At 36.6% G+C, this 26,527-nt stretch overlaps 1 protein-coding gene across 1 annotated transcript in view; it reads left to right on the top strand.

Moving 5' to 3' along the window:
* Positions 1 to 24,201, top strand: part of LOC150104937 (uncharacterized) — a 352,647-nt gene extending 328,446 nt beyond the window's left edge. The window contains exons 14-15 of the mRNA XM_090395091.1: positions 6,627 to 6,756; positions 23,567 to 24,201. Of these exons, the coding sequence (XP_090251217.1) occupies positions 6,627 to 6,756; positions 23,567 to 24,201 (765 nt within the window). The remainder of the gene's footprint in view (positions 1 to 6,626; positions 6,757 to 23,566) is intronic.
* Positions 24,202 to 26,527: the final 2,326 nt, after the last annotated feature.

Below are 26,527 nucleotides of genomic sequence, written 5' to 3'. Positions count from 1 at the left end.
AGAGTTTTCCACTGAATCTCCAAGGTTTGATTCCTGTTCTCAAACTCTTTCATTTTGTCTTCAATAATCTTTGTATATTTTAGTCTACAGTTCACATCTGAGAGCTGCTCAACTTTTATTCGCTTTAAAACTTTCTTACATGTTATTCTTTTCAATATGAAATTCAATTTTATCCTGCTCAAGACTAAATAGTGATCACTTCCAATTTCAAATCCTCTGTATACTCTGGTGTCCTGCACCAGGGAGAAAACATCACTATCAACAATAACATAGTCAATGACACTTTTCTTACTCCTTGCCTCTTCTCTCCATGTAAATTTGTGCGCATTTTTATGTTGGAACATGGTGTTAGTAATAACCCGTCCATGTCCTGAGCAGAAATCCAACAGGTATTTGCCATTATTATTAGCTTTGCTCTTTTCTCCAAATTTTCCCCAAATATTTTTGTATGTCTCACAATCATTTCCTACTCTGCTATTTACATCCCCAACAAGGACCTACTTTTCCTTTTTCATTGTGTCAGTTGCTTTTTCTAAAGCCTCAAAAAATTCCTCCACTTCTACCTTAGTAGAACCTTCTGTGGGACCATAGGCACAAATAAGTCTCATTGTCCAGTTCCCCCATTCTCATATTTGCCCACATTACTCTACTTGAGACTGACTGCCATTCAAGAAGATTAGCCTCGTATTTTGTGTTGAATGCTATGGCTACTCCTTTTCCTTGAATGTCATCGCTTGAATATAACATTTTGTATTTATTGCTCAGAAAGATCTTGTCAGTTTTTGTCTTTTTTGTTTCATTCACCTCTATTATGTTGATCTGGTACTTATCTAATTTCTCAGCTAGCTCCATTTCTTTGCCATTCAGGCTTCTTATGTTGATAGTACCGATCTTTAACTCTGGTGATGTTGAGTTGGGGTTTGTTTTCAGATTTGTTCCAGTAGCTGACTTTTCGCTGTTTGCCCTGGTTCCCTGGCAAAAACAACGGGGGCCTTGTTTAACCGGGCGACGCCCCAGCCGGCATGAAATTTTGTCATGTTGTACCATCATTTTTTTATTTTGGTTTAACCAATAAGAATACAGTTTGGTCAGCTAAATCCCAAATTGACAGCCCATACTCGTTCGTTCAGTATCAAAGTAGATACCCAACAGGGTGCACCACGAGAAGGTGAGGATTGGACATTAGGTCAGAAGCCCTGGTCGGTTCTCTGCATTCCTTTAAAGGCTATGTGGAGGTCTCCTCTCAGTTATACACATTGATGTAAAGTCTAATGACTTTACATCAATTGCTTGCCTTAGTATCCCATAATGCAAAACACACAACCTTTCTGATGTGTATAAATCCCAGTACTATGGGATTATGCATTATGGGCCACTACCCAGACTGGTTTCAACCTTTATTAAGGTATGGTTAAGTGCAGGGAAACCCTCTTCAAAAACTCTGAGTGATCTCTATTCCCCAGGAAGTAAGCAAAGACCACTAAATGACAAGCATTAATAAATGTCGTTTATTATTTTAACGGTATAATAGAACACAGAAACTAAGTAAATAATTGATTTATTAACTTGATGCTGATATTTCGCTGGTATTATAACCAGCATCTTCAGAGCACAAAAACACTGTTTGTCACAATACGCGAGACTAAAACAACATGGTGTACATTAACAAAATTGTAGCAGCAACACAAAGACTAGAGTCCTGATTTTGGCACCCTCTATCTGTTAAAAAAAAAAAAAAAAAAAAAAAAAAACGCTATCATCATATATTGCTAGAGTCCTAGAAAAGTGCTAGTTTTTCCTTAATATGACTGTCTCCCAGATCTTCGGCAAGTTAATACAGCCATATTTGTTGAGATTTGGAGTGTGTTTTAGGGCTTTTGTCGCCTCTAAGAACAATCTCTCTGATTTATATGGGTTTCTGTGTAGTACTTTTGTGTTTTTCCAGTTGATCCTGTGTGCAGGGGTATCCAGAGCATGGTCTGCTAGGCCCGACTTCCCATAATGATATTTCCGGACGTATCGTTTATGTTCGCTGATGCGGATATTCACAGTTCTTCCTGTTTGACCGTAGTAGGCTTGATTGCATGAGCAGGGTACTTGGTAGACTCCTGGATGTGATAAAGGAGGAATGCTGTCCTTGGGTGAGCGGATGAGGGTGGCTAATTTGCTACATGGTCTGAATGTAGTGCGTAGTTTATGTTTAATGAGAATTCTTGAGATCTTTTCGGATGTGCCTTTAATGTAAGGGATGGTGACTGTTTTGTTGTAGTTCTCTGTGGTGGATGGTGGGAGGGGTTTCTTAGGAGTGTTTAGTATTTTGTTTATTTTTTGTGGATTGTAGCCGTTGGCCAAGAAGGTGTGGCGTAAGTGAGTCAGTTCAGCAGTAAGAGCCTTGTCATTTGAACAGATTGCTCTCGCTCTATGGGTTAGCGTTTTTAATATGCCATATTGTTGAGAAGGATGATGGTGTGATTGTTTGTGTAAGTATCTGCCTGTATGTGTGGGTTTTCTGAAAACTGAAAATGATAAGGAACCATCTGGGAGACGTGTGATGAGTGTATCCAGGAAGGGCAGACAGTTGTTGGCTTCCGGTTCCATAGTAAAGTGGATTTTTGGGTGTTGGCTATTTAAATGTGCTAAGAATGTTTTCAATGTCTCAGGGCCATGTGGCCAAATGGCAAGCACATCATCAACATAGCGTAGCCAAAGTGTTGGTTTGAGAGTGGCTGTATTGATTGCTTGTTTTTCCAGGTGTTCTATGTAAAAGTTGGCTAGGGGAGGAGAAAGGGGGGAGCCCATGGCTGTCCCATCAATTTGTTTGTATATTTTCCCTTTCCATGTGAAATATCCTGCATGTATTGTGAATTTGAATAGTTCAAATATATCAGGGGGGAAGTGTGACTTCAGTAGATTGAGGATTTCTATTAGTGGTACATTTGTGAATAGTGAAGTGATGTCAAAGCTTACTATTAAGTCTGAGCTTTTTAGGGTGAGGTGTTGTAAGATGCTTTTTAGGTGTGCTGAATTTTTGATAAAGGAGGGAGAATTGTTAGTGAGAGTGGCTAGTAGCTTTGCTAAATGTCTAGCCAGTTTGTATGTGGGACTATTTATACTGTCCACAATTGGGCGTAGGGGTGTGCCTGGTTTGTGAATTTTTGGTGATCCATAGATCCTCGGTGTTCTAACATGGAAGGGTTTGAGTTTGTTAACTGTGTCTTTGGGCCAGGAAGTGACTTTTTTTAATAATTTTCGTGCCTTATTCTTTTGTGTGTTGGTGGGATTGCGATCTATAATTTTGTATGTTGACTGATCTTGTAATAGTGTGTGCATTTTGTTTTCATATTCAGTTGTGTCCATCACCACGGTTGCATTTCCTTTGTCTGCTTTTGTTATGGTAATCTGGCTGTTGTTGTGTAGCTCTTTTATAGCAATGAATTCCTTATGTGGGATATTACTTTTTGGAGGCTTGGACTTGATTAGGATGTTGGCCACATCTAAGCGTATGTTGTTAGCTATTGTTGGAGGCAGGTCGTAAATTCCTCGATGTGGCCAACATCCTAATCAAGTCCAAGCCTCCAAAAAGTAATATCCCACATAAGGAATTCATTGCTATAAAAGAGCTACACAACAACAGCCAGATTACCATAACAAAAGCAGACAAAGGAAATGCAACCGTGGTGATGGACACAACTGAATATGAAAACAAAATGCACACACTATTACAAGATCAGTCAACATACAAAATTATAGATCGCAATCCCACCAACACACAAAAGAATAAGGCACGAAAATTATTAAAAAAAGTCACTTCCTGGCCCAAAGACACAGTTAACAAACTCAAACCCTTCCATGTTAGAACACCGAGGATCTATGGATCACCAAAAATTCACAAACCAGGCACACCCCTACGCCCAATTGTGGACAGTATAAATAGTCCCACATACAAACTGGCTAGACATTTAGCAAAGCTACTAGCCACTCTCACTAACAATTCTCCCTCCTTTATCAAAAATTCAGCACACCTAAAAAGCATCTTACAACACCTCACCCTAAAAAGCTCAGACTTAATAGTAAGCTTTGACATCACTTCACTATTCACAAATGTACCACTAATAGAAACCCTCAATCTACTGAAGTCACACTTCCCCCCTGATATATTTGAACTATTCAAATTCACAATACATGCAGGATATTTCACATGGAAAGGGAAAATATACAAACAAATTGATGGGACAGCCATGGGCTCCCCCCTTTCTCCCCCCCTAGCCAACTTTTACATAGAACACCTGGAAAAACAAGCAATCAATACAGCCACTCTCAAACCAACACTTTGGCTACGCTATGTTGATGATGTGCTTGCCATTTGGCCACATGGCCCTGAGACATTGAAAACATTCTTAGCACATTTAAATAGCCAACACCCAAAAATCCACTTTACTATGGAACCGGAAGCCAACAACTGTCTGCCCTTCCTGGATACACTCATCACACGTCTCCCAGATGGTTCCTTATCATTTTCAGTTTTCAGAAAACCCACACATACAGGCAGATACTTACACAAACAATCACACCATCATCCTTCTCAACAATATGGCATATTAAAAACTCTAACCCATCGAGCGAGAGCAATCTGTTCAAATGACAAGGCTCTTACTGCTGAACTGACTCACTTACGCCACACCTTCTTGGCCAACGGCTACAATCCACAAAAAATAAACAAAATACTAAACACTCCTAAGAAACCCCTCCCACCATCCACCACAGAGAACTACAACAAAACAGTCACCATCCCTTACATTAAAGGCACATCCGAAAAGATCTCAAGAATTCTCATTAAACATAAACTACGCACTACATTCAGACCATGTTAGCAAATTAGCCACCCTCATCCGCTCACCCAAGGACAGCATTCCTCCTTTATCACATCCAGGAGTCTACCAAGTACCCTGCTCATGCAATCAAGCCTACTACGGTCAAACAGGAAGAACTATGAATATCCGCATCAGCGAACATAAACGATACGTCCGGAAATATCATTATGGGAAGTCGGGCCTAGCAGACCATGCTCTGGATACCCCTGCACACAGGATCAACTGGAAAAACACAAAAGTACTACACAGAAACCCATATAAATCAGAGAGATTGTTCTTAGAGGCGACAGAAGCCCTAAAACACACTCCAAATCTCAACAAATATGGCTGTATTAACTTGCCGAAGATCTGGGAGACAGTCATATTAAGGAAAAACTAGCACTTTTCTAGGACTCTAGCAATATATGATAGCGTTTTTTTTTTTTGTTTTTTTTCCAGATAGAGGGCACCAAAATCAGGACTCTAGTCTTTGTGTTGCTGCTACAATTTTGTTAATGTACACCATGTTGTTTTAGTCTCGCGTATTGTGACAAACAGTGTTTTTGTGCTCTGAAGATGCTGGTTATAATACCAGCGAAATATCAGCATCAAGTTAATAAATCAATTATTTACTTAGTTTCTGTGTTCTATTATACCGTTAAAATAATAAACAACATGTTCGACGAACACATAAGTCTGTCCACACGATTAATAAATGTCATCAGTGGTTCAGTGAGAGCCAGACCAAGAATAGATACCAAAATTGAACCATTAACCATTAATATTACTGACAGGATGGGTGAAGCACTAGTGCTTTTCATATTCCCCTATATCTTTAATGAAAGTTGTTTGGGAACGGGAGGTTTGTGAGCAGTTAAGCTCGCCCTCTGAGGGCAGTTTTGTTAGCTATGATCAATTGAGAGAAGAATAGCCTTCGGTCTTTTGTGTTTGTAGTAATCAGTCTCATTGTAATTGACAGCTTGTACGATTAGTGGGTTTGAATGTGAACTTGACTTCACATTCAAACCCACTTTTTTATTTATTTCATTTATTCCCCTTTATAAAGCGTTGATACTTCCACATTTGGATTACTGTGCTCAGGTCTGGTCACCTGGATTCCTGGAGATGAGGAGGTCATGGAAAGGGTTCAGAGGAGAGTGACTAAGTTGGTGAGTGATGTAAAAAATGCTCCCTACATTGATAGATTGAGAGCTTGTGGATTGCAGAGGTTGGTTGACAGGCAGAGAAGAGGGGATATGATAGAAACATTTAAATTACTAAAAGGTTTTTATAAGATTGTTGCAGAGGAAACGTTTCAGCTGTGTGATAGTGATTTAAGAACAAGAGGTCATCCCTGGAAATTAAGGAAAAAGTGTGGTTAACATGGGCTTGAGAATGAGGTTTTTTTGCCTGGAGGGTGGTGAAACAGTGGAATGCATTGCTTGACTCAGTTGTGAGTTCTTCATCTGTAAATGAATTCAAGAAGGGGTATGATATTGTTTTGATAGTTTGGGTCTCCCGTGATGAGTCTACTGACTCCATGGAGATGCCCGTAATAATAAACAAAAGCATGTTTATATTCATGTATTGGTAGTGATTATAATGTGAAACAATATACACTCCATAGAAAGCACATTTTACATTATTTTTTGTAATATATTTATATATTAATCCTAGTTCTTAAAATCTTGTATAGCCTGTAGTGGCGATTCAAATTGTTATTGTAATTGAACATTCATATTGCAAACATGAACCTGGAAAGCTATTTTCTTATAGAACCTAGAAGACTCTTCTACAATTCTTTCAAATGAAGATTATCCTTCTGAGAATTTAGAGGAAATATTTGATGTCATGGATAAAAACAGAATTAATATCCACCAGCATAGTGTTAGCCAGACTGAAATAGGTAAGCAGCACATACTATATATTATTTTAAATGTTAAGGAAATCATACTAATAATATTTTTATGCCCATTTTGCCTGCTTTTGTTTAGGGGTGCCCCTGTTTTAATGTCACTGGCTATTTCACTTAAGAATTCTTAGGGCATTGCAGATGTATTTTATGGACAAATATATGTATCATAATAGAAGGAACTTCGCACATACCTTTCCTTGGATGTTGTTGCCTGTCTTCTTTCTGCGGTGTGCTTACTGTTATGGTGTTGAAAGGGGAGTGGGGGGGGTCTTAGGCAATGTGGGAGAATTAATTTGAAAAAAAAAACAGGTTTTTTGTATAATATATACATATATTATTTTTAAGGGTGGGCAGAGCTCTTTTTTGTAGGGGAGGTTGGAGATGAAAAAGGGGACTGAAAATAGAAACTGTTTTTTTTAGAGGAAGGGGATGGGTTTATGGGGAGAGGGGGCCAGGGAGAGGGATATATTATACAAAAAACCCAGGTTTTTCAAATTAATTCTCCCACATTGCCGAAGCCCCCCCCCCACTCTCCCCTTTCAACATCCAAGAAAAGGTATGTGTGAATTTCCTTCTATTATGTTACATATGTTTGTCTATAAAAATACATCTGCAGTGCCCTAAGAAATCTTAAGTAAATTAGCCAATGACATTAAAATAGGGGCACTCCTAAACAAAAGCAGGCAAAATAGCCATAAAAATAATAGTTTTTAAGAGGAGTAACATGAGAGTTTTCCCAGAAATAATAAGAAGTAATATACCTATATCATACTAATATATTATTTGAAAGCATAATTTAATTATACATCAAACAATTTAACTTGGGTATTTAGTATTGCTCATTAAGCAATGGATAGCATCTCCCTCAGCTCTGACGTTACATGGAGTTCAGCACAACCCTTGCCCATAGTGATAAAATACCCAGGGCAGCTCACAGGATTACTTGGTTTATTGAAGAACACACTAACAAGCAGAGATAAGGGAGTTATAATTTCTTTATAAAGCCTTGATATGACCACATCTGGGTTACTGTGCTCAGGTCTGGTCATCTGGATTTCTTGGGGATGAGGTGGAGAGGATTCAGAAACAAGTGACCAAGATGATCTGCATAACATTCCCCTATGAGGATAGATTGAATGTTTGTGGATTGCAAAAGCTAGTTAATAGGCAAAAAAAAAAAAAAAAGGTGGGGGTATGAATGAAACGTTTAAGTAACTTAAAGGATTTTATAGGAGAAATGCAGGGGAAATATTTCTGCACTAAGTTAGAGGGGGGACAGAACAAGAGGTCATCCCTGGAAGTTGGATAAGATGTGGGTAGGACTAGATTTTTTGCTTGGAAAGTAGTGAATGAATGGAATGGGTTGCCTGGGTCAGTTGTGAGTGCTTCATTTGTTAATGGTTTCAAGGAGAGGTAGGATAGGTGTTGTGTTTATAGTTTGAGTTTCTCATGATGGAGATGCCCATGCAATAATAATAATAATAATAATTGCATTAAACGGCTTAACATGCCAGTTTTCTGCCTTGAAATTACGAAGAAAAGCAGTCTGCTAGATGAAAGATTTAACATTACAAATGACTAAGTGATTATCACAAGCATTTTCCAAAAACTTCAGAGCGATCTTGATAATAATCTGATTGCAATGTGCAAAGTTTCTCAATCTAACATTTTGTCTTTCAGTGCTGAAGAAGTAGATGTTTGTGGACAAACTTGTTTTCAGGAACTGTGCTGAACATCTTTTTCTAGGTTCTAAATGCATGGAAAAATTGGTAATAATCGTGAAAAATGCATTAATTGTCCTAAATTTCACAAATCCCAATCACTAAAAAAAAAAAAAAAAAAAAAAGTGCATATACTGCTTGAATCATTCAAAATAAAAAAAAATGCTCTCTCTCTAAACTTTTTTCATCTTTGCCTCACAGATTTTATGCACATTTTGCAATATTCAACTAGAGTTGTACTCACTCGCCCATCTGTAAAACCACATCTGGTTGTCTCCTTGCCCCCCCCCATTTGCATCATCTGCAAATAAATGCATATCTCCACTTAAATTCATTCCAATAATCATTACTATACAAGTGAAAAAAACAACAATTGTCCTGTAACATGCATGCAGCATGCCACTAATGGCTTTCCTCCCTCAGGACAGTAAGCTGTCATACACAACTTATTGATATCTATCTGACAGCCAATCACTTATCTAACTCACAAATCTAGTATCTGATCTTGTCCATTCCAATTTAGTTATCACCTTGCTTTGTAGCAATCTATCAAAAGCTTTTGAAAAATCTACATTTATCATTATATGCATCACACTTGTCCAGTGCATTCATCTGTTTATTGTATGAGATGGTATCAAAACGTTTCGAGAATAGTTTTGTAACACGCCAACAGATGGTCAGAGTCACAGGGAGCACCGACCTTCATAAGTCAGTGTGCCAAAAAACATTGTCCTGTGTACATCAGGAGCTGTGCAACTGCTGCTATTCTGACCATATGCATTACCATGTCTGCGATTTCATCATGGACAGCAAGTTAGAACAAAGAGCAAACGTGAAATTCTGTGTAAAAATGGGCAAATCTGCCACAGAGATGTTTGACATGATTTGGCAAGTTTATGGCTATGCTGCAATGAAGTGTTTTGAGTGGCACGTGCACTTCAAGAGCAGAACATCACTGGAAGATGATGAGAGATCAGGAAGACCTTCAACAAGCACAACTCCCAAAAATGACAACTTGTGCATGAGGATCATCGGAGAACACAACATTGCTGCTATTGTCGGTGTGTTGTAACGGAACTCTCGCGTGATTTGAACATGCGCCATTTTGCTGTCAAGTTTGTTCCCAGGCTGCTGAACCAGGAGCAGAAGGAACAATGCATCGAAGTCTGCCAAGAACTCCGTCAGCATGTCGAGGATCATTACCGGTGACGAAACTTGGGTGTATGGGTACGACCCTGAGACAAAGCAAAAGTCTTCACAGTTGAAGAGTCCATCATCTCCACCACCAAAAAAGGCAAGGCAAGTCCAGCTCGACCAAGTGCATGCTCATTGTTTTTTTCGACATTCGTGGCATTGTGCATCGAGAATTCGTCCCCAGGTGACAGACCATTTTGTTAGATCCTGAATGGAGAACTTTACAAACAAATTCTTTATTCAGGATTTACCATACTAAATATTACTAATTAAGGGGTACCTACACATGAGCACATAATTATGAAAATTTCCTTGTGTCATGTGATAATTGTATTCTATATGTGCTATATAATGAAGTTTATTTGTCTATAACTGAATTCAGAAGCAGAAAATTTTGTGTTAGAATAGTGAGAATTGTATAAGGAAATTGTTAAGTTATTGGTAAATCCCATTAAGCTGTATAGTACATTACGAAATTTCCAAACAGATAATAAGTAGTAATCCAAAATAATCATATGTAATCTGTGTGAGTCAAGCGTAGCGCCGGAGGCTGTACCTATGCGGAAAGTGACGTCAGAACGGCTACCTGGAATACGGTAACCTAACAGATTAGGGAGAGTGTGGTCACCCTAGTGGTATGAACTGTGAGGTTCGTGCAGTAAAAGACACATCGAATAGAGGGCACACGAAAGGGTGAATAAAGGATGATGCGCACCATATTTCAGGCTTTTTCATGCTTCGGTTTCTGGATTCCAACTTGTAGGTTTGTCGGGTGATTCGTGAGAGAGCGGTGGGTCGATTACAATGATGTTGGACGATGAGGGCTATTCCTGAGAATGCTTGAGGATTTCCAAGTGAAGCTGATCGTGATATGATGGCCTATGCAGAATCGATCCTTCGAAAAAAGTCCCATTGAAGAGAAAGGAGGAAGTTTCCTGCGAAGCGGTAGAAAACACGGCAAAGTCCATAAGTGATTCAGGGGTAGTGTAGCGAATCGCCAGGCACAGAGACTGCCGACAACTATACAGGAACGTAACCCAGATCTACATGTGATAGCGTGATGACAATCAGAAAGGATCCGGTAATGTAGAGAATTTCATTTTATGTTAAGATCGCTTTGAAGAAAGAGAATTTTGTGTATACTGTAAGCTAAGGACATTTTTCTATAGAACTTTTAAGTGAGAATTTGATTGAATTAGTTTAACCCCGTGGAACAAAGAAGAATTGTCGATAGGCAGTATTTTGATTGAGAATGACTAGGCTTGACTAATGAAATTTAGAATTAAGATAGCTAATAACTTGTGAAAGGAATTATAACCTAGTAGTGTTATGCTTACACTTAATCTTATCTTTTCGTAATTGAAGGATTTAGCTTACTCAACTTCATTGATGTGATTTAGTATGAACCTTGACTTAATGTGAGTTTTGTTCTATTGAATATTTGAATTTTCTTAACTGTAAATGTTTTGTGCTTTTCCAATAAATATGTTTTGTACCTTATACCAGAGTTTATGCCTGATTACGAATTCAAACCATCACTTATGAAATAGACCCTTTTAGCGGGAAGGAATTTAGATATTGTAGTTTAAGTGAAATTCAGGTCACGACTGCTAACTGAATCTGCTTGGCACTAGCGTAAGATTAATTATTGTGTATATTCCTTTTGAATTTAGAATTGTTTCCCTGAACAAGAGTCTCTTCTGTTATAGGATATTGGCTGGCGCAGCATAAAAATAAATTTTGCCAGTATCCGAAAAGGAAATAGTACTGAATTAATATTTAAGAGGCACAACAGTAGATTAGATAGCAGACTAATTAGAGATAGAATAAAGTAAAATATAGGGAAAGCAAAAACATAACAATGGCGCAGCTGACAGGATGTGATTAGGGCCCCTAGAATTTATGGTTGACACATCCTTAATCACTCTAAGTTGGTTTTTGATATTGTATCAGACATTTCTTGGAATAATTAGAATTTAAGGAAATTATATTGTGTTGAATTATAAGATGAATGCAGATATGTCCCTACCTACAAGCTCAGAGTTAGAGAGTTAGATGACTCAGAGTTTTTTAGAACGATTAATCCCCAACAGGTATTCCTTCGAGTACATTGAGGAATTAAGAAGGATTAGTTGGTGGAGTGAATACTAACTGCTCATTCTGCTACGCAGCAAACTAATTGGAAAGGCTAAAACCTATTTTCACTCCTCACCGGTTCTGAAAGAAACCCGAAGTTATGTTAAATTTAAAGAAGTTCTTATTTCACAGTTCTCAAGGGTAAGGAACATGGGACTGAATCTGTGGAAGCTCCAAAGGATGGTACAGAAGGACAAAGAAAGTGTGTCCGATTACCATAACAGGTTTTTGGATCTGGCCAACACACTAAGTGTTTCGGACAAAGACAGGCACCACCTAAACTGGGCCGTCTTCCAGCACTTTAGGGCAGGATTGAAACAAGAACTTAAGGAGACAACATATGGAAAGGGTATATCAAACTTAGAGGAATGTTATAATGCTGTAAAACTGAGGAAGCAACTGCTCGGAGACATTTGTCCTGCAGGCATTCTTGGGTCTGTCAATGTGATCAAAGAAGATCACATTGACAGGAAGGGAAACTAGACCTGAGACAGTTTACCAAAAGCTGCTAACAGTCAAAATTTTAGCGAGGTTCACTCCTTGATAAAGCAGGAAGTGGAGAAACTGCAGCAACCCATCATGGAACGTCTAGATACTGTACTCAGTCAATTGACAACAGCCTCTATGACAACCTACGAAAACCCCTCATTAAAGATTAGAAAATCGATCACATAGTTCACAGGAAGTTAGAGAGAATGCAGAGGCCACTATTTGACAAAAAGGACTCTACGATGCATAAAATGATGGAGCTGACTGACAAATACAATAGCAACTCTCCTTTGTCCTCGGACGGAGATAATGCTAGGGGCTACAACCGACAGGGCCCAAGATGCTATAGCTGCAACATGTTAGGACATCTAGCCCATAACTGCTTCAACAGACAAGGCTATTTGAAGGGAAATTCCCATTCAGAAGCCAAGTCACATGTTTGTAGCAAGCAAGAGAAAGAAAAAAAAAAAGGAAAATCAGAAACAAGACACTGAATTAACAGTTGAAGGTAGGATCTTCGGAAAAAACTTCAAGGGATTGATTGACACAGGTTCACAGGCTTCAATTATATCCGAGAACTATTTCAGAAAGATAGAGCCATATGTAAAGGGTAGGATTAAACATTTAAGAAGGCCCATTAAACTTTTTGGGAATATCCTCCACTTTTACCCAGGCTACGAGGTCAGTGAGACTAAGAGTGAACTTGCCCGGATTTAATATGCACGTGTGGCACAATTTTATAATTTTGCCTAGAAACTCACTTCCTCATTTAAGATTAATCTTGGGGAATGACTTCTTATCGAAATACAATTTCTCCTGTGATTACTCAAAAGGGGAAGTCTGCTTTCAAGGGAAGAATAGAGATACAGAGGCTGGAAGGGGATCGTTAGTTCAAAGTAAAGGAGATAAATAAATAAATTTCGTGTGATGATACTGTGTTCCCCCTTTTTACAGGAGTTCACAGTACCATCTAGTTCCCCCAAATTTTTATCCGGGCTCCGGAACCGACATAGGCTGACGAATCAGACCTATGGTGAATAAAGGACAATGTGCACCATATTACGGGCTTTTTCATTCTTTGGTTCCCAGATTCCAGTCTTGGGAGGTTTGTCGGGTGATTGGTGAGAGAGCGGTGGGTTGACTACAATGATGTCAGACAATGAGGCCTATTCCTGAGAATGCTTGAGGATTTCCAAACGAAGCTGATCGTGATATGATGGCCTATGCAGAATTGAGCCTTCGAAAAAAGTCCCATCGAAGAGAACGGATGAAGTTTTCTGAGAAGCGGTAGAAAACATGCCAAAGCCCGGAAGTGATTCAGGGACAGCATAGCGAATCACCAGGCACAGAGACTGCCGACAACTCTACAGGAATGTAACCCAGATCTACATGATCCGAAAAGAAAATAGAACTGAATTAATATTTAAGAGGCACAACAGTAGATTAGATAGCAGGCTTATTAGAGATAGAATAAAGTAAAATATAGAGAAAGCAATGACATAGCACTGTGAATAGCGAGTTCTAATGCCAGGTTTTAAGGCATCTGAGGGAAGACATTCGGCGAAAGTGACCGGATCTGTGGCGGGCAAAAAACTAGATGCTCCACGACGACAATGCACCCTGTCACCGAGCTCTCCTCACATGTGAGTTTCTTGCCGGAAACAACATGATCTCACTTCTGTACCCACCCTACTCACCAGATTTGGCTCCTGCGGACTTCGCCCTCTTCCCGAAGATGAAGATCGCCGTTTTTTGACACCATTGTGGAGATCCAGCGCGAATCGCAGAAGGTGCTTGACATGCTTCAAAAAGAAGACTTCCATGACACATTCCAGAAGTGGTAGGAATGCTGGAAGCACTGTATTGCTAGTCGCGAAACTTTTTGATACCACCTTGTAGTTCATAAATTGATAAAATGTGATCACCCTTTAAACAACCCATGCTGATCATTACAGAGAATACTGCTGTTACCAGCCCAATTCTGTATCCCATCTTTCAATAACCTCTGCAAGATTTTACCCACAACCTCCAGATTTCCACTCCTTAGGGATTTCTGCAGTTGCAAGACTGTTCTTAAACTTGTAAATTTAGTAAACTGCAGCCTCGATACACCACAACTTACTTTCTGGAACATTCCCTTACAACATACAGTGATATATCATCAAGTCCCATTGATGACATGAAGTTTACTTTATCACCAGCAGTCTGTTTCCTTTCATTTCCTCTACACCAACCTTTGCTATATGTATGCCACAGTATGACCTTTGCTGTCCTTGCACCAATAAACCTTAAATCAATTAACCAATTCCTCTACACTTGAGCTTCTCATGATGTCACATTGATAAAGATGGAATATCCTGATGAACTGCTCTTTGAAATACTCCTATGTCACCCTACAGAATTTACCAGTCTAGAATTTCCATTCTTTGACATCACCTTACTATAATCATTCATTCTTTCTTCTGTTACCTTCATATTGAAAGAACTCTCTAGGGTTTTTCTTGGCCTAATTTCTGCTCATATTGCACTTTTGCTGTTCTTACAAATAAGTGGCTTTACTTGCCTGATCTTTGTACTCTTCATAAAACTCATTATTTTCATTATTTGTTTTGTGCTACCTCCAGAGTGCCTTCTACTTCCAGATTTCATGCTTATTCCTTACATTCATCCATTTGACATCTCATTGTATCCTTTTAGTTTCTCATATATCCTTTCTTCACAGAAGTATTCACTTGACTGGCCACCCCATTACATGTCTGAGATAGTTATCTCTTGAGAATAGGGATAGTTATCTCTTAGTGCCTCCATAGTCTGTGTCGTGTCGTGGGTAGGAGGTGCCCTTGTGCAAAATGTTTTCAGCACCCCCATAAAATAAGTTTCCATGAAAAATTTTTGCAAAAAATTTTACTTTGTTAAAAGTACAAAACAGTTTATACGCATACATAAAAATAAATTTTATTTAACAATAGTAGAACATGAAATTTGTAATCACTAATATTCATTAATAAGGAATTTTTAATAATAAAATTTTCGAAAATGTTTGTTTCGGTAATATATAAATACAACAGAATATATATATATATATATATATATTCTTCTTCTTTGAGTGCCATCTCCTATCGGAGGTCGGCGACCACCTTGGCAAATTTTGAGCGATTCTCAGCTATTCTGAGCAGTCTCTCAGAGTTCATACCAGTCCACTGTCTGATATCTGCCAGCCAAGATTTTCTTCGTCTTCCTTGTCCTCTTCTTCCATTTATCTTCCCTTTTATAATCAATTGAAGTATCTTATATTTTTCATTACGAAGTCACCTACTTCGTAATGAAAGATATGCAGTTTTCCTTCTTTTTATGGTATCTAAAAGTTCACGTGATTTTCCTATTTGTTTCACTACTTCCTAATTGGACGTTTTTGCTGTCCATGGGATTTTTAACATTCGTCTGTATAACCACATCTCAAAGGCTTCAAGTCTTTTTATTGATGTTGTCTTCAAGGTCCAAGTTTAAGAACAAAAATTACTTTTATTTTATGTTATGTTATAGTTTCTTACCTTCCAAATTTTCAGAACAGTGTCACTGTTTCAGTCACAATCATACATCCACAAAGGGCAAAGCACAGTGTAAGAATGAATTCATGGTCTGTCTTAAACTAATAATTTCCACTAAAAAATATAATAAACAATTGAGAATATTTATACAATTTTCACTGAGTCGATGCTTACTCTGTGAAATAAAATCTGTGGTAATATTGATAACGTTTCACTTCAAATAAATTATAATAAAACTGGTGATGTATTTAAGTTAAAAATATTGTTAGATTATTAAGAATTCATAATAATTTGATTTTAAATTTCATTTTTATTGCATTAACTATAATTTGTAGTTGTGTAATTTATATAGTACGATATAATTCAAGAACAAGAATATTTATATATATATATTTTTTATTATTTCCCGTGGTGAAATGGCACCCCTCATCTTCAAGTGCCCTTATGCGGGGCACAGCCGCACAGCGTGGCCCTGTCCATAGTGCAATTGGAAGAATGGCAGTATGTTGCGCCCTTCGATTGGAAAAGGCCTAAGTCTGATTCTTGTCGTGTTGGGAGGAATCTTTATACAGATGATAGAATCTCTCTTAGCTGGCAACAACGGGGCTTCGCTGATTCTGGATACGAGATTTTGCCAGATAATCGAATAAATATTTTGAGAACGTACCTGTTTATGTTTTGTGATGCCATCTGTAGAAATTGCAGCATGTGAAGTTAGTTCATTGTGTTTTTCAATATGCCGGCCATAATTAAATAAATAACATCAAAAATCGTGTGGATTTTTTTTTTTTAATTTAAAACGCATACACGTTATTTTATATTTCACAAAATCAAATTTAAGCAGCATTTAAAAATTACAGTATGTATCATCACATGAAAGTTGTTGTGAATTTCTTAGTGTAACGACATAATGTCACACTTAAAAAAATTCACTGTGTATACAGTGAAGTTTCATAACATCATATGCTGACATAGATGAACATTGCTCAGCAAATTTTATGAAAGTCTGCAATCCTTCATCAGCTTCCTTCCATGTAACTTTCTTAGTCTGCGTGCCATCGTCCTCATCTTCATCCTCCTCCTCATCATCTTTCTACTTTCCCAGTACATTTCGTCATCATCAAGAGAGAGAGAGAGAGAGAGTGATGGGAATGGAATTGCCAGAATGCAAGTCCATTGCATATTTTTCTTATCTCATAGACTTAAATTTCGAGTTTAAATTTAGACCTTCAAAAGTGCCATTGTTTTGATATTGCCAGTTAATTGGGTACCGGTTATGAGAGATTTTACTGTATCTGTTTTTTTTATTGAAGGTGAGTTAGCTGATCTCATATGGAGATAACAGGATTTTTTCTCCCAGAAACATGGGATTTTCATCCTGCATACGGACAAGTCAACCTTCAGGACATGCAATTTACAGACAAAAATAATGCTGGTGGTGTTGGTGTGCAGTAGATGGCATTGGTGTAGATGATGGAGACAGGTGGAGATGGAGAGCTATAAAGTAGGTACCCTCCCTCAATGAGTCTTTGGACTCCTTGGAGGTCACGAACTCAAGAAATTAATTTTTGTTATTCCCAGATGCTATCTCTCATTCCATTAATTATTGCCATAATTAAAATAACCCATAATTATCACTCTTCTTTTGATCACTAACAAGTTGCCTATACATTTCTTCATCACCACCCTTCATGTTTCCTTGCCAATAGTGACTTCCAATTAAATATCTCATTCTGTCAGACATCACCTAACACCTCACCTCTGGTACAATTTCTCCCTTTCACCTTCAACTTGTGCAAACATAATTCCCCTGCTGTTATCAACATCACTCCCCCCCCCCCATTCTGTTTTTGTTCCTCATGTACATTCACAGAAACACATTGAATTTGCATTTTTGTCAGAATATCTTCTTTATTCATTCATGTTTCACTTATTCCAATGATTTTTGGACAAATAAACTTAGTCAGTGAAAGAATTTTGTTATGCTTCTGGCATTTTTAAATAAACAGAGTAATTCATATTTAAGTCTAAACCAGTTCTAGCCATGCCACCTATCAACTATGATTTATACACAACTTCCATGCCTGAATATCTTTATCACTGCTTACTTCATATATCTCCTCAGGCTAAACAATTACTTCAACTCCTTCAACTCACACTACTACTACAGTCACTATTCACAAGCACTTTGGCCTTACCTGTTCTACTCTGCTAACCTTTCACATCATTATACTTCCTTCTATAGTCTCTTTCCATCCACTGTTGGATATAGCCTTCCCCCCCCCCCTTAACTTTCCAGTTCTATCTTTAGCCACTGTCCACCATCTCATGTCAAACCATTATAGACCATCCCTCCATCTTGCTCTTTGGCGACCTTTTCATTTCTTTTCTTCTCTTGATATCTACTCAGTTCTTAATTTTGTGTACCTTTCATCTGGCATTACTAATATGGCCAGCCCATCTCCATTTACATTAATAATAAATTATATATCATAAATTATAAATTATATATTAATAACAAAAATAATAAAACTTTTTATTATTTTTTTTTTAAATTTTTTTATCAGTTTTTTTTTTTACTTGCACTACACTCAAATAATGAAAATACGAAAAATCACACTAAAAAGTTATTTTTGAAACAAACACCTCACTGTTACATGATTCAATAACAAATGAAGTTAAGGAGCAACCAGGCGAAACTTCCTATCTCGGCAATGCAATCAGGTTTCGTGACCTCGAAGCTGTCAACAGCGCCGTGCGCCGACATTGGTAATGCAGTTTAATTTAAAGCGTAGATAGTGCCCGCTGTTCAAAATATAAAATACGAAGCTTGTCAACTAGTCAACTAGTGTCAACATTGGTATTGCGGCATTATTTAAAGCGTAGATAGTGTGCGCTGTTCAAAATATATATTAAAACGTAATAATTGTTTTGAAAAAATTTTCGCTTAAAATAATCAAGATTTTTATGATGTTTACTGAAAACATTAATCTATTTTAAAACACCGTAGGAAAATGTCTTGGCTTGTGAGTCCCACAAAGCTTGAGGTCCCTAGGCACGTGCCTCATTGCCTTAGTGGGTAATCCGCCACTGTAGCTGACTGTAAGATAGCAATTACCTTTCTCAGAGAAGAGGTTGGAGGAGACTTATTATCGTCATCATGATGTGCTTCAAGAATTTTGGCATGTTTGTGCCTTGCTAGCCATTGACAAGTCTTCAGCAGACAACCTAGTCTTTTTTTTTTTTCTGGTTTATAATGAAAAACTTGTTTGGGTAATCCTTCTATTTGCATTATTTTATTATTATGATTATCCTAAGATCCCCATGGAATCACAGACTCATTTGAGCTGTTTAATGATCACTTTATTAGAATGTTCCATCCAGGTACTACAGGATTTATTCCTAGAAACATAATGAGTTGTGAAAGTTAGAAGTGAATGAAGAGATGTATTCCAAATACATCTCTTCATTCTAATGCTAGATGTCTATATGCTATACACTAAATGTCTATAATGTCTAGACTATATGCCAAATGTCAGTAAGGCAAGGGAGGACTAGATGGAATTTCACCATATGTTTTAAGGGAATGTGCTATAGAACTGACTATGCATTAACTTGGCTGTTTAATCAAAACCTTGCAATGAGCCAGGTTCCTGGAGAGTGGAAGGAGTGTAAGTACTATTACATAAGGATGCTGATAGAATGGAGGTACCAAATTAAAGGCCTGTTTGTATTTTACCTGTAGTTGTTAAGATTTTGAAAAAATTGATATGAACTCGTATACAGAATTGAAAAGATGATGGTAATATTATTCATGCAGGCTAGCATGGATTTGTTAAAAGATGCTCTTCTTTTAGTAATCTGGTTACCTTTTACAATAGAGCAGTGTTTCTCAAAGTGTGGTATGCGTACCCCTGGGGGTACACGAAAGGTTGTTAGGGGGTTACGTGGTAATTTTCGGCTATGCATAATTAAAGGAGTCATATTTTTCAACAAACAGTGCAATTAGAGACAAGGATAAAACGGCACTAACTAATGAATCACATCCCTTCTCCAACAGAAACTGCTGTATAGATCAAGCAAAACCATATATTGCCGGTGGAACATATGGTTTTGCTTGACACCACCTCCCGTTGTTAACGTGTTAAAACTAAGAAATATATAGTGAATGTGTTTCAGATATTATGGAATTTGGTTGAAGGGAATTAGCATTTCAACTCAACTGTTGAAATGCTAATTTGTCTTTGGTTAACGCGATCTTTTGTTAATACCGCACCAATCATATGCAGTTCTTCGCTGCTCTATGTATCTCAAGTCTTGTAAATTACTGGTAATTTTTGCTTGAAATAATGGGAAAGAAGATGACGCTATTTGGGTAGATGACTTTGACAATGCACACAAAGAAACTGTTCTCGATGCCAAAAGTAGTCATAGCGAGTAGGAGCTTCTTGGTAAGTTGCATCATTTTCAGTTTTTTTTCTGAAAACTTTAGTTTCCGAAAATTCCTGCACTTATCTCGCAGCACGATTTTTTAGCTTTAATTTTGGGAAAATAGTTAGTTATATTCGAGTAAATACAGTATTTTTTTTAGCTTTAAAATTCTTACGTATGGATCATTGGTTAAAGATTGGATTTATAAAACCCCAAAAGGGAGCAATATAGCAAATACAAGTAGCTGTAAGCAACAAGAAAATGTTGATATTGCATCTGGATCAAATGAAATTGATGAGTGTGTCATCTGACATCTCTAGAGAAGCAAAATTTAAAAATAAATCATATTTTTTGTTTACATGAACATATAAATTGAAATAAAATAGATATTTAATTTTAATTAATATTTTAATTTAATTAATAATAAATTAAATAAAAATAATTTTATTTAATTAATTAATTTATTTTTATTTAATTAATTAGGGGATACTTGGTAATAATGAAAATTTAAGAAGGGGTACGTGGATATCTGAAGTTTGAGAAACACTGCAATAGAGTAATAAGAGCAGTGGATGAGGGTAAAGTTTTTTTTTTTTCCAAGGCATTTGACAGGGTGCCACATGACAAGTTGATTTTTAAGTTGCATCAAATCTCTATCTGCAATCACCCTAATCACCAATGAATTGGGATGATTGCAGATAGAGCTCTCTGATAGATATCAGAGAGCGGTATATGGGGGAGGGGCAGTAGTAGTATTATGGAGTACGAAGTTTACAAGTGGGGTTCTGTGCTGGCACCATTAATGTTCAGTCTTTATTTCAATGATATAGGGCTGCAGGGAGAGGTTTTGTTTTAATGTAAAGTTTGAGGTTATTAATAATAGTTGTGATGTTTTGGCTCTTCAAGAGGATTTGAATAAGCTGGAAAGGTGGGTGCAGATAAATGGGGGATGTCAGTTTAATTGAACTAAATGTAAGATTTTAAAATTTGGGATCCACAGCTGGTATACTTCATATTCACCTGGCGAAGTCATACTGGAAGAAGTGCAACAAGCAAGTGGTGATTGTAGGAGTTCCAAGGACGTATTGCAAAGGTTGTGAAGACATCTCAGAGAATCGCTGCAATGTTGAGGAGAACATTGACCATGAGAGATAAAAATGTGCTGGTCCCATTGCATAAAGCTTTGATCACACCACATCTGGATTTGAAAGGAATGAAGTAACCATGGAGAAGGTGCACAGATAATAGCAAAAATGATAGAAATGTTGATTATAAGGATAGACTGAGGGCATGCAGACTGCATAATTTGGTGGATAGAGGCAAAGGGAGATATGATCAAAACATTTAAGCTCTTGAAGGATTATTATCATATTAACAGTGAGAAGTTTTTCATATTTTAGAATGAGGGAAAGGAGCAAGAACAAGTGCCCTGAAGTTGCAAAAGTAAATGATAAGTAAAAAGGTGAGAATAATTTTTTTTTTTGTATGGAGAGTGATAAGAGCATGGAATTCATTCCCTGAGAGGATGGTTAACTTGCAGACAATGCATGAGTTTAAGGAGTGGTATGATAGATTTTATGTTGACTAAAGTTGACCTCCCATGATGAGTCTTGTGACTATTGGAAGTCAGGAAAATAATAGTAATAATAATAAGTTATTATTTCTAGGAAAATTCCCATGTTACTGCTCTAAGTAAATATTATTTTTATGGCTATTTAGCCTATTTTTGTTTAGGAGTGTCCCTTTTTATAATGTCATTGGCTTTTTACTCAATTTTAGGGCATTACTGAAGTTTTACATAGATACATATATGAAGAATATAAGAGGGAAAATTTGGACATACCTTTGTAGGATGTTGCTGGTTGTCTTCTTATTCAGCGGCATCCTGGTGTGTGGCGGTATACATTCATCAGCTGTTAAAGGAATGAAGTATGATTGAAAGGAAAGGGTGGAAAAAAGTGGGGGTAGAGTAATGTGGGAGAATTATTGGTGAGGAAAGGGATTTGTGAACTTTTCCCTCTTATATTCTTCATATAGCTATGTAAAACTTCAGTAATGCCCTAAAATCGAGTAAAAAGCTAATGACATTATAAAAAGGAGCACTCCTAAACAAAAATAGGCTAAATAGCCATAAAATTAATAGTAATAATATGTTGATTAGCTCAATTAATGATGCCATTTTTGCCAATGGCTACAATCCCCCCTCACCATATCCAAAAAAACACATCCAAAATCACGTCTTATCCCCCCCCCCCATATTATGAACACAGACTATACCAAATCTGATACAATCCCATATATCCAAGGCACATCTGAAAAACTAGCAAAAATCCTAAAAAAATACAACCTTATAACCACTTTCAAACCATATAAAAAATTGGCATCCTTTATCCACTCCCCAGTAAAATGCTACAGTCCATAGACTAGGTGTTTACCAAGTACCATGCAGTTTTAAGCTGTCCTATTATGATTAAACAAGCAGAACAGCCAACATCAGAATTCCCAAACACAAGGACTACATCTGGTTCTACCACTTAGGGCTTGCTGACCACACCTTGAACATCCACCACACAATACCATGGAAGAGAGCCACCTTATTCCATAGGAACAAATTTAAATATGAAAGACTTTTCCTGGAATTATGCCTCAGCCATAAGGAACTCCCAACCTCAATAAATTTAGTTGTTTGAAACTGCCTCAAACCTGGGAAGCACTTGCTCTTAGAATTTCAGCCCCATCAGCCAAGAATACTCATCCTAGCTCACTGGGAGGCACTATTGAGAACTTTATTATTATTATGTGACCAAGGAGTCCAAGAATTCATCGTGGGAGGGCACCTATTCTACAACTCTGTCTCCACCACTAGTATTTTCACAGGCAATCACAAACATCCATGCCAGTGGTGGGATTTGAATCTGCAGCCTTTTGGCTGGGAAGCAGATACGTTAACCACTCAGCCAACCGGGCTGGCAGACTTTAGACTTGCCCTTGTTGTTCTGCTTCAGTCATTCTTACTCTGTATAGTGCTGGCATGCACATATTAATTTGTTCTCATGATGATGGCAGTTTGACTTTGCCATCAAAATATTGAAAATATTAATTAAAAGCTGTTCTGATTAATATGTAATGTAATTTTGTCATTTTCTTAAATATTATTGTTATGGCAGTTTGTGTTTATTATTTAGAAAGTTGCTTCATTTTAAGTCATTTTAAGCACTGTAGAAAATAGTTATATCGTTTATTATCGTGATAATTATTGAAGAATTTTATTTTTCTTATTAGCTAGAAGAAAATCACTTCAGATTTCCAATTCATCTGATAAATCCACGCACAGTCTCCCATCAAAAGAAAAATATTATTCATCTGATAATGATTCTTCAATTGCAACATCAGCCAAGGAAGCTAGTACCCTAACTCTTGTTGCAGCTGATGATGAAAACGATACTCCATCACTTTTAGTGACCTCACCTCTTCCGTCACAGCCAAAGGTTTATACTCAAAGAGGTAGCATAGCATCAATTAAAAAACTTTCATTTGCTCCCTCAAAGTTATTTTCTAATCTGCGACCCAAGCGAACTGTTAGTTTGTTAATTCATAGTGATGTAAATGCATATGTTGCTTCTCCAAACACTGAAAGAAATTACAGCAAAAAATTTTACAAACTCAGAAAACAGCGGGATATTATAAGCACAGGTAGTCAGCCTAGTAGTCCTACTGAATTGAAAACAGACAAAGAAATAATGAAACTTGATATTACACAGAGGATATCTCCCGAAGTGGAACATTCAACATCTGTGTATGACCTCACAAAGGAAAATGAGGTTCCTAAGATGAATCCGTTGCCAGCTTCATTAATTCATAAGGAAAGTAACATACCTGAAAAAAGTTGTGAAAACTCTGCTTCTACAGAAGTCTAAACAAAAATAATATCCCTTGAAAAGTTCTTGTTCTTAGGTAAATCTAAATATGGTTAACCTCCCAGTGACTATTACAGTATAGGTAATTGCATTATAGGTCATTTTAGTATAAATTCAAATCATAAATGTATATTTGATTTTCAGATGTAAGTAGCCTTTTTAGTATAAATTAGAATCATAAATGCATATTTAATTTTCAGATTTAAGTAGCATTCAACTGATGTATGTGTAGGTTTCCTTTAATCATATATTACGTATGATAAAAGTAACATTTTTAAAATTTTGAGAAAGTTTGATATTTAATATGTTAGGGAACTAGACCTTTCATATTTACAAAGTTAATTTTGATTATAAAAGTAGAGAGTTTAAAGTAACTAAAATAATTAATAAAAATCATCCAGCTTGAAATAAAGCAGAAATTTTTTTAAACTAATAATCATCTTAAAATGAGAAATAAGCATTTGTTTCTTTTATGGAAATGATACAAGAAAATATACTTTAAGTGTGTGTTTAGTGTGCATCAGGTTAAACCTGATGCACACTAAAAAATCTGCACATAATACAGTATCTACTTTCCTGTAATAAATTCATGTAAATTCATGTTTGCAATCAAGTTACTTTTAGATTCTGTGATATAAGGAACCTCATATTTAACTGCCTTTTCTTGAGGATTCGTAAATTTCCTAATAATATGTTGTACTTACAGACATTTATTTTGCTGTAATCATGTACTTAATTAAAACATCTATATATGTATAGCACATATTTTTTTAGCAATACTACAGATAAAAGACTGTAAAATCTAAAGAACATTAGTACTTATAGAGTTTGGAATAGAGAAGGGACTTTCAGACAGAGTTTAGATATTTTTATATACCTATTAATGAGATTTATAAATACATGCATATTATAAAAATAAAACTTAAATTGTCATTCTTTAGTTGTTTAGCATCTTTTGCTGCATTTTTTTTTCCTTTTTTAAAATGATTATTTATTAAATTGAATTAAAATCTTTAAATATATTGTATTATTATAAAATTAGAAAATTTTCTACTTCTGTTGATTTTTTGTGATTCTTTAAATGAAAAAAGGTCCAAAAATAAGCTAAGTTTATACAGCTAAAAAGAAGTACAAAGGAACTTTTTTCAATTCCTCTTTAATGGAACTGCACTGCAAGAAGTTTAAGAAACGCATTTAGAACTTGGAATGAGCTAGAGGTTAGATAACTCAGGAACAGTGGCGGCCGGTGAAAATTTTAAGTGGGGGTGCTGCATATATGAAATAAAAATCGGGGATTCCAGCGATACTGCAGAAATGGCAAATACAGAAAATGACAATAATTGTGAAAAGAACTGAAAAGTAGAGATAAAATAATGCTTGTTTCATGGTTTTTTTTTTTTTTATTTATTAAAGTTAATCCCATCCATGAAAGGTTTGAAACCTAGAGCACATTTAGAACTTGGAATGAGCTAGAGGTTAGATAACTCAGGAACAGTGGCGGCCGGTGAAAATTTTAAGTGGGGGTGCTGCATATACAAAATTTAAAAAAAAAAATTTTAATTCTTTTTTTCCTAATCATTAACCAATTTTATTACATATTAAAAAAATTGCTTTATTAAAAATATTTCATCCTCACCACAAACAAACACCAATAATAAAAGTTTTGTATCTCACAAATAATGAGAAGCACAAACTAATATTGGTGAGTCTAGCTGCAATTCGCCTAACATGATAATTCTGACACTGCATTAGATCACAGTGTATTTGTTTCCTAATCTAAAATGTTAACCGAACAATTTCAATTAACTATTCAATCAGTGTCAAAACATAAGCTGTAACCTTTAATATGTTGGATTGCATTTATATAATGTTGGGAGCATTGTTATTATTTATAAACACAAACAAAATTTAATTTTTTCATTTTTTCCTTGGGGATGCTGCAGTGTCGCAGTGCTTATGTACGAGCCGCCACTGCTCAGGAACCTATCATTAGTGACCAAACATGTACTTTTTTAATCCACTTCAGGCTTCCAAAAAAAAAAAAAAACAAGGTGTGGTCTCATACCTGAATGACAAAACTTGTCTACTACTTAGACTTTCACAAACGTCCATACTGCATTGAGATTTTAACCCATGGGTTAAAATCTGTTTGTTGGAAATTCAATATGCTACCTACTCTGCCAATGCTTGCATGATAACCTGATCAGACTTCACTTCGATTTCAGATCAGGAAAAAAAAAAAAAATCGACTAACTCCTTAAACGTGTGGACAGACTTATGTGTTCGTCGAACATGTTGTTTATTATTTTAACGGTATAATAGAACA

This window comes from Typopeltis vanoorti, chromosome 7 (genome assembly GCF_054136105.1).
Source record: "Typopeltis vanoorti isolate ZY-2024b chromosome 7, IOZ_Tvanoo_1.0, whole genome shotgun sequence".
Taxonomy (NCBI): Eukaryota; Metazoa; Arthropoda; class Arachnida; order Uropygi; family Thelyphonidae; genus Typopeltis; species Typopeltis vanoorti.
The sequence above is the reverse complement of the archived record's forward strand: the minus strand, read 5'-3'. Positions and strand labels throughout refer to the sequence as shown.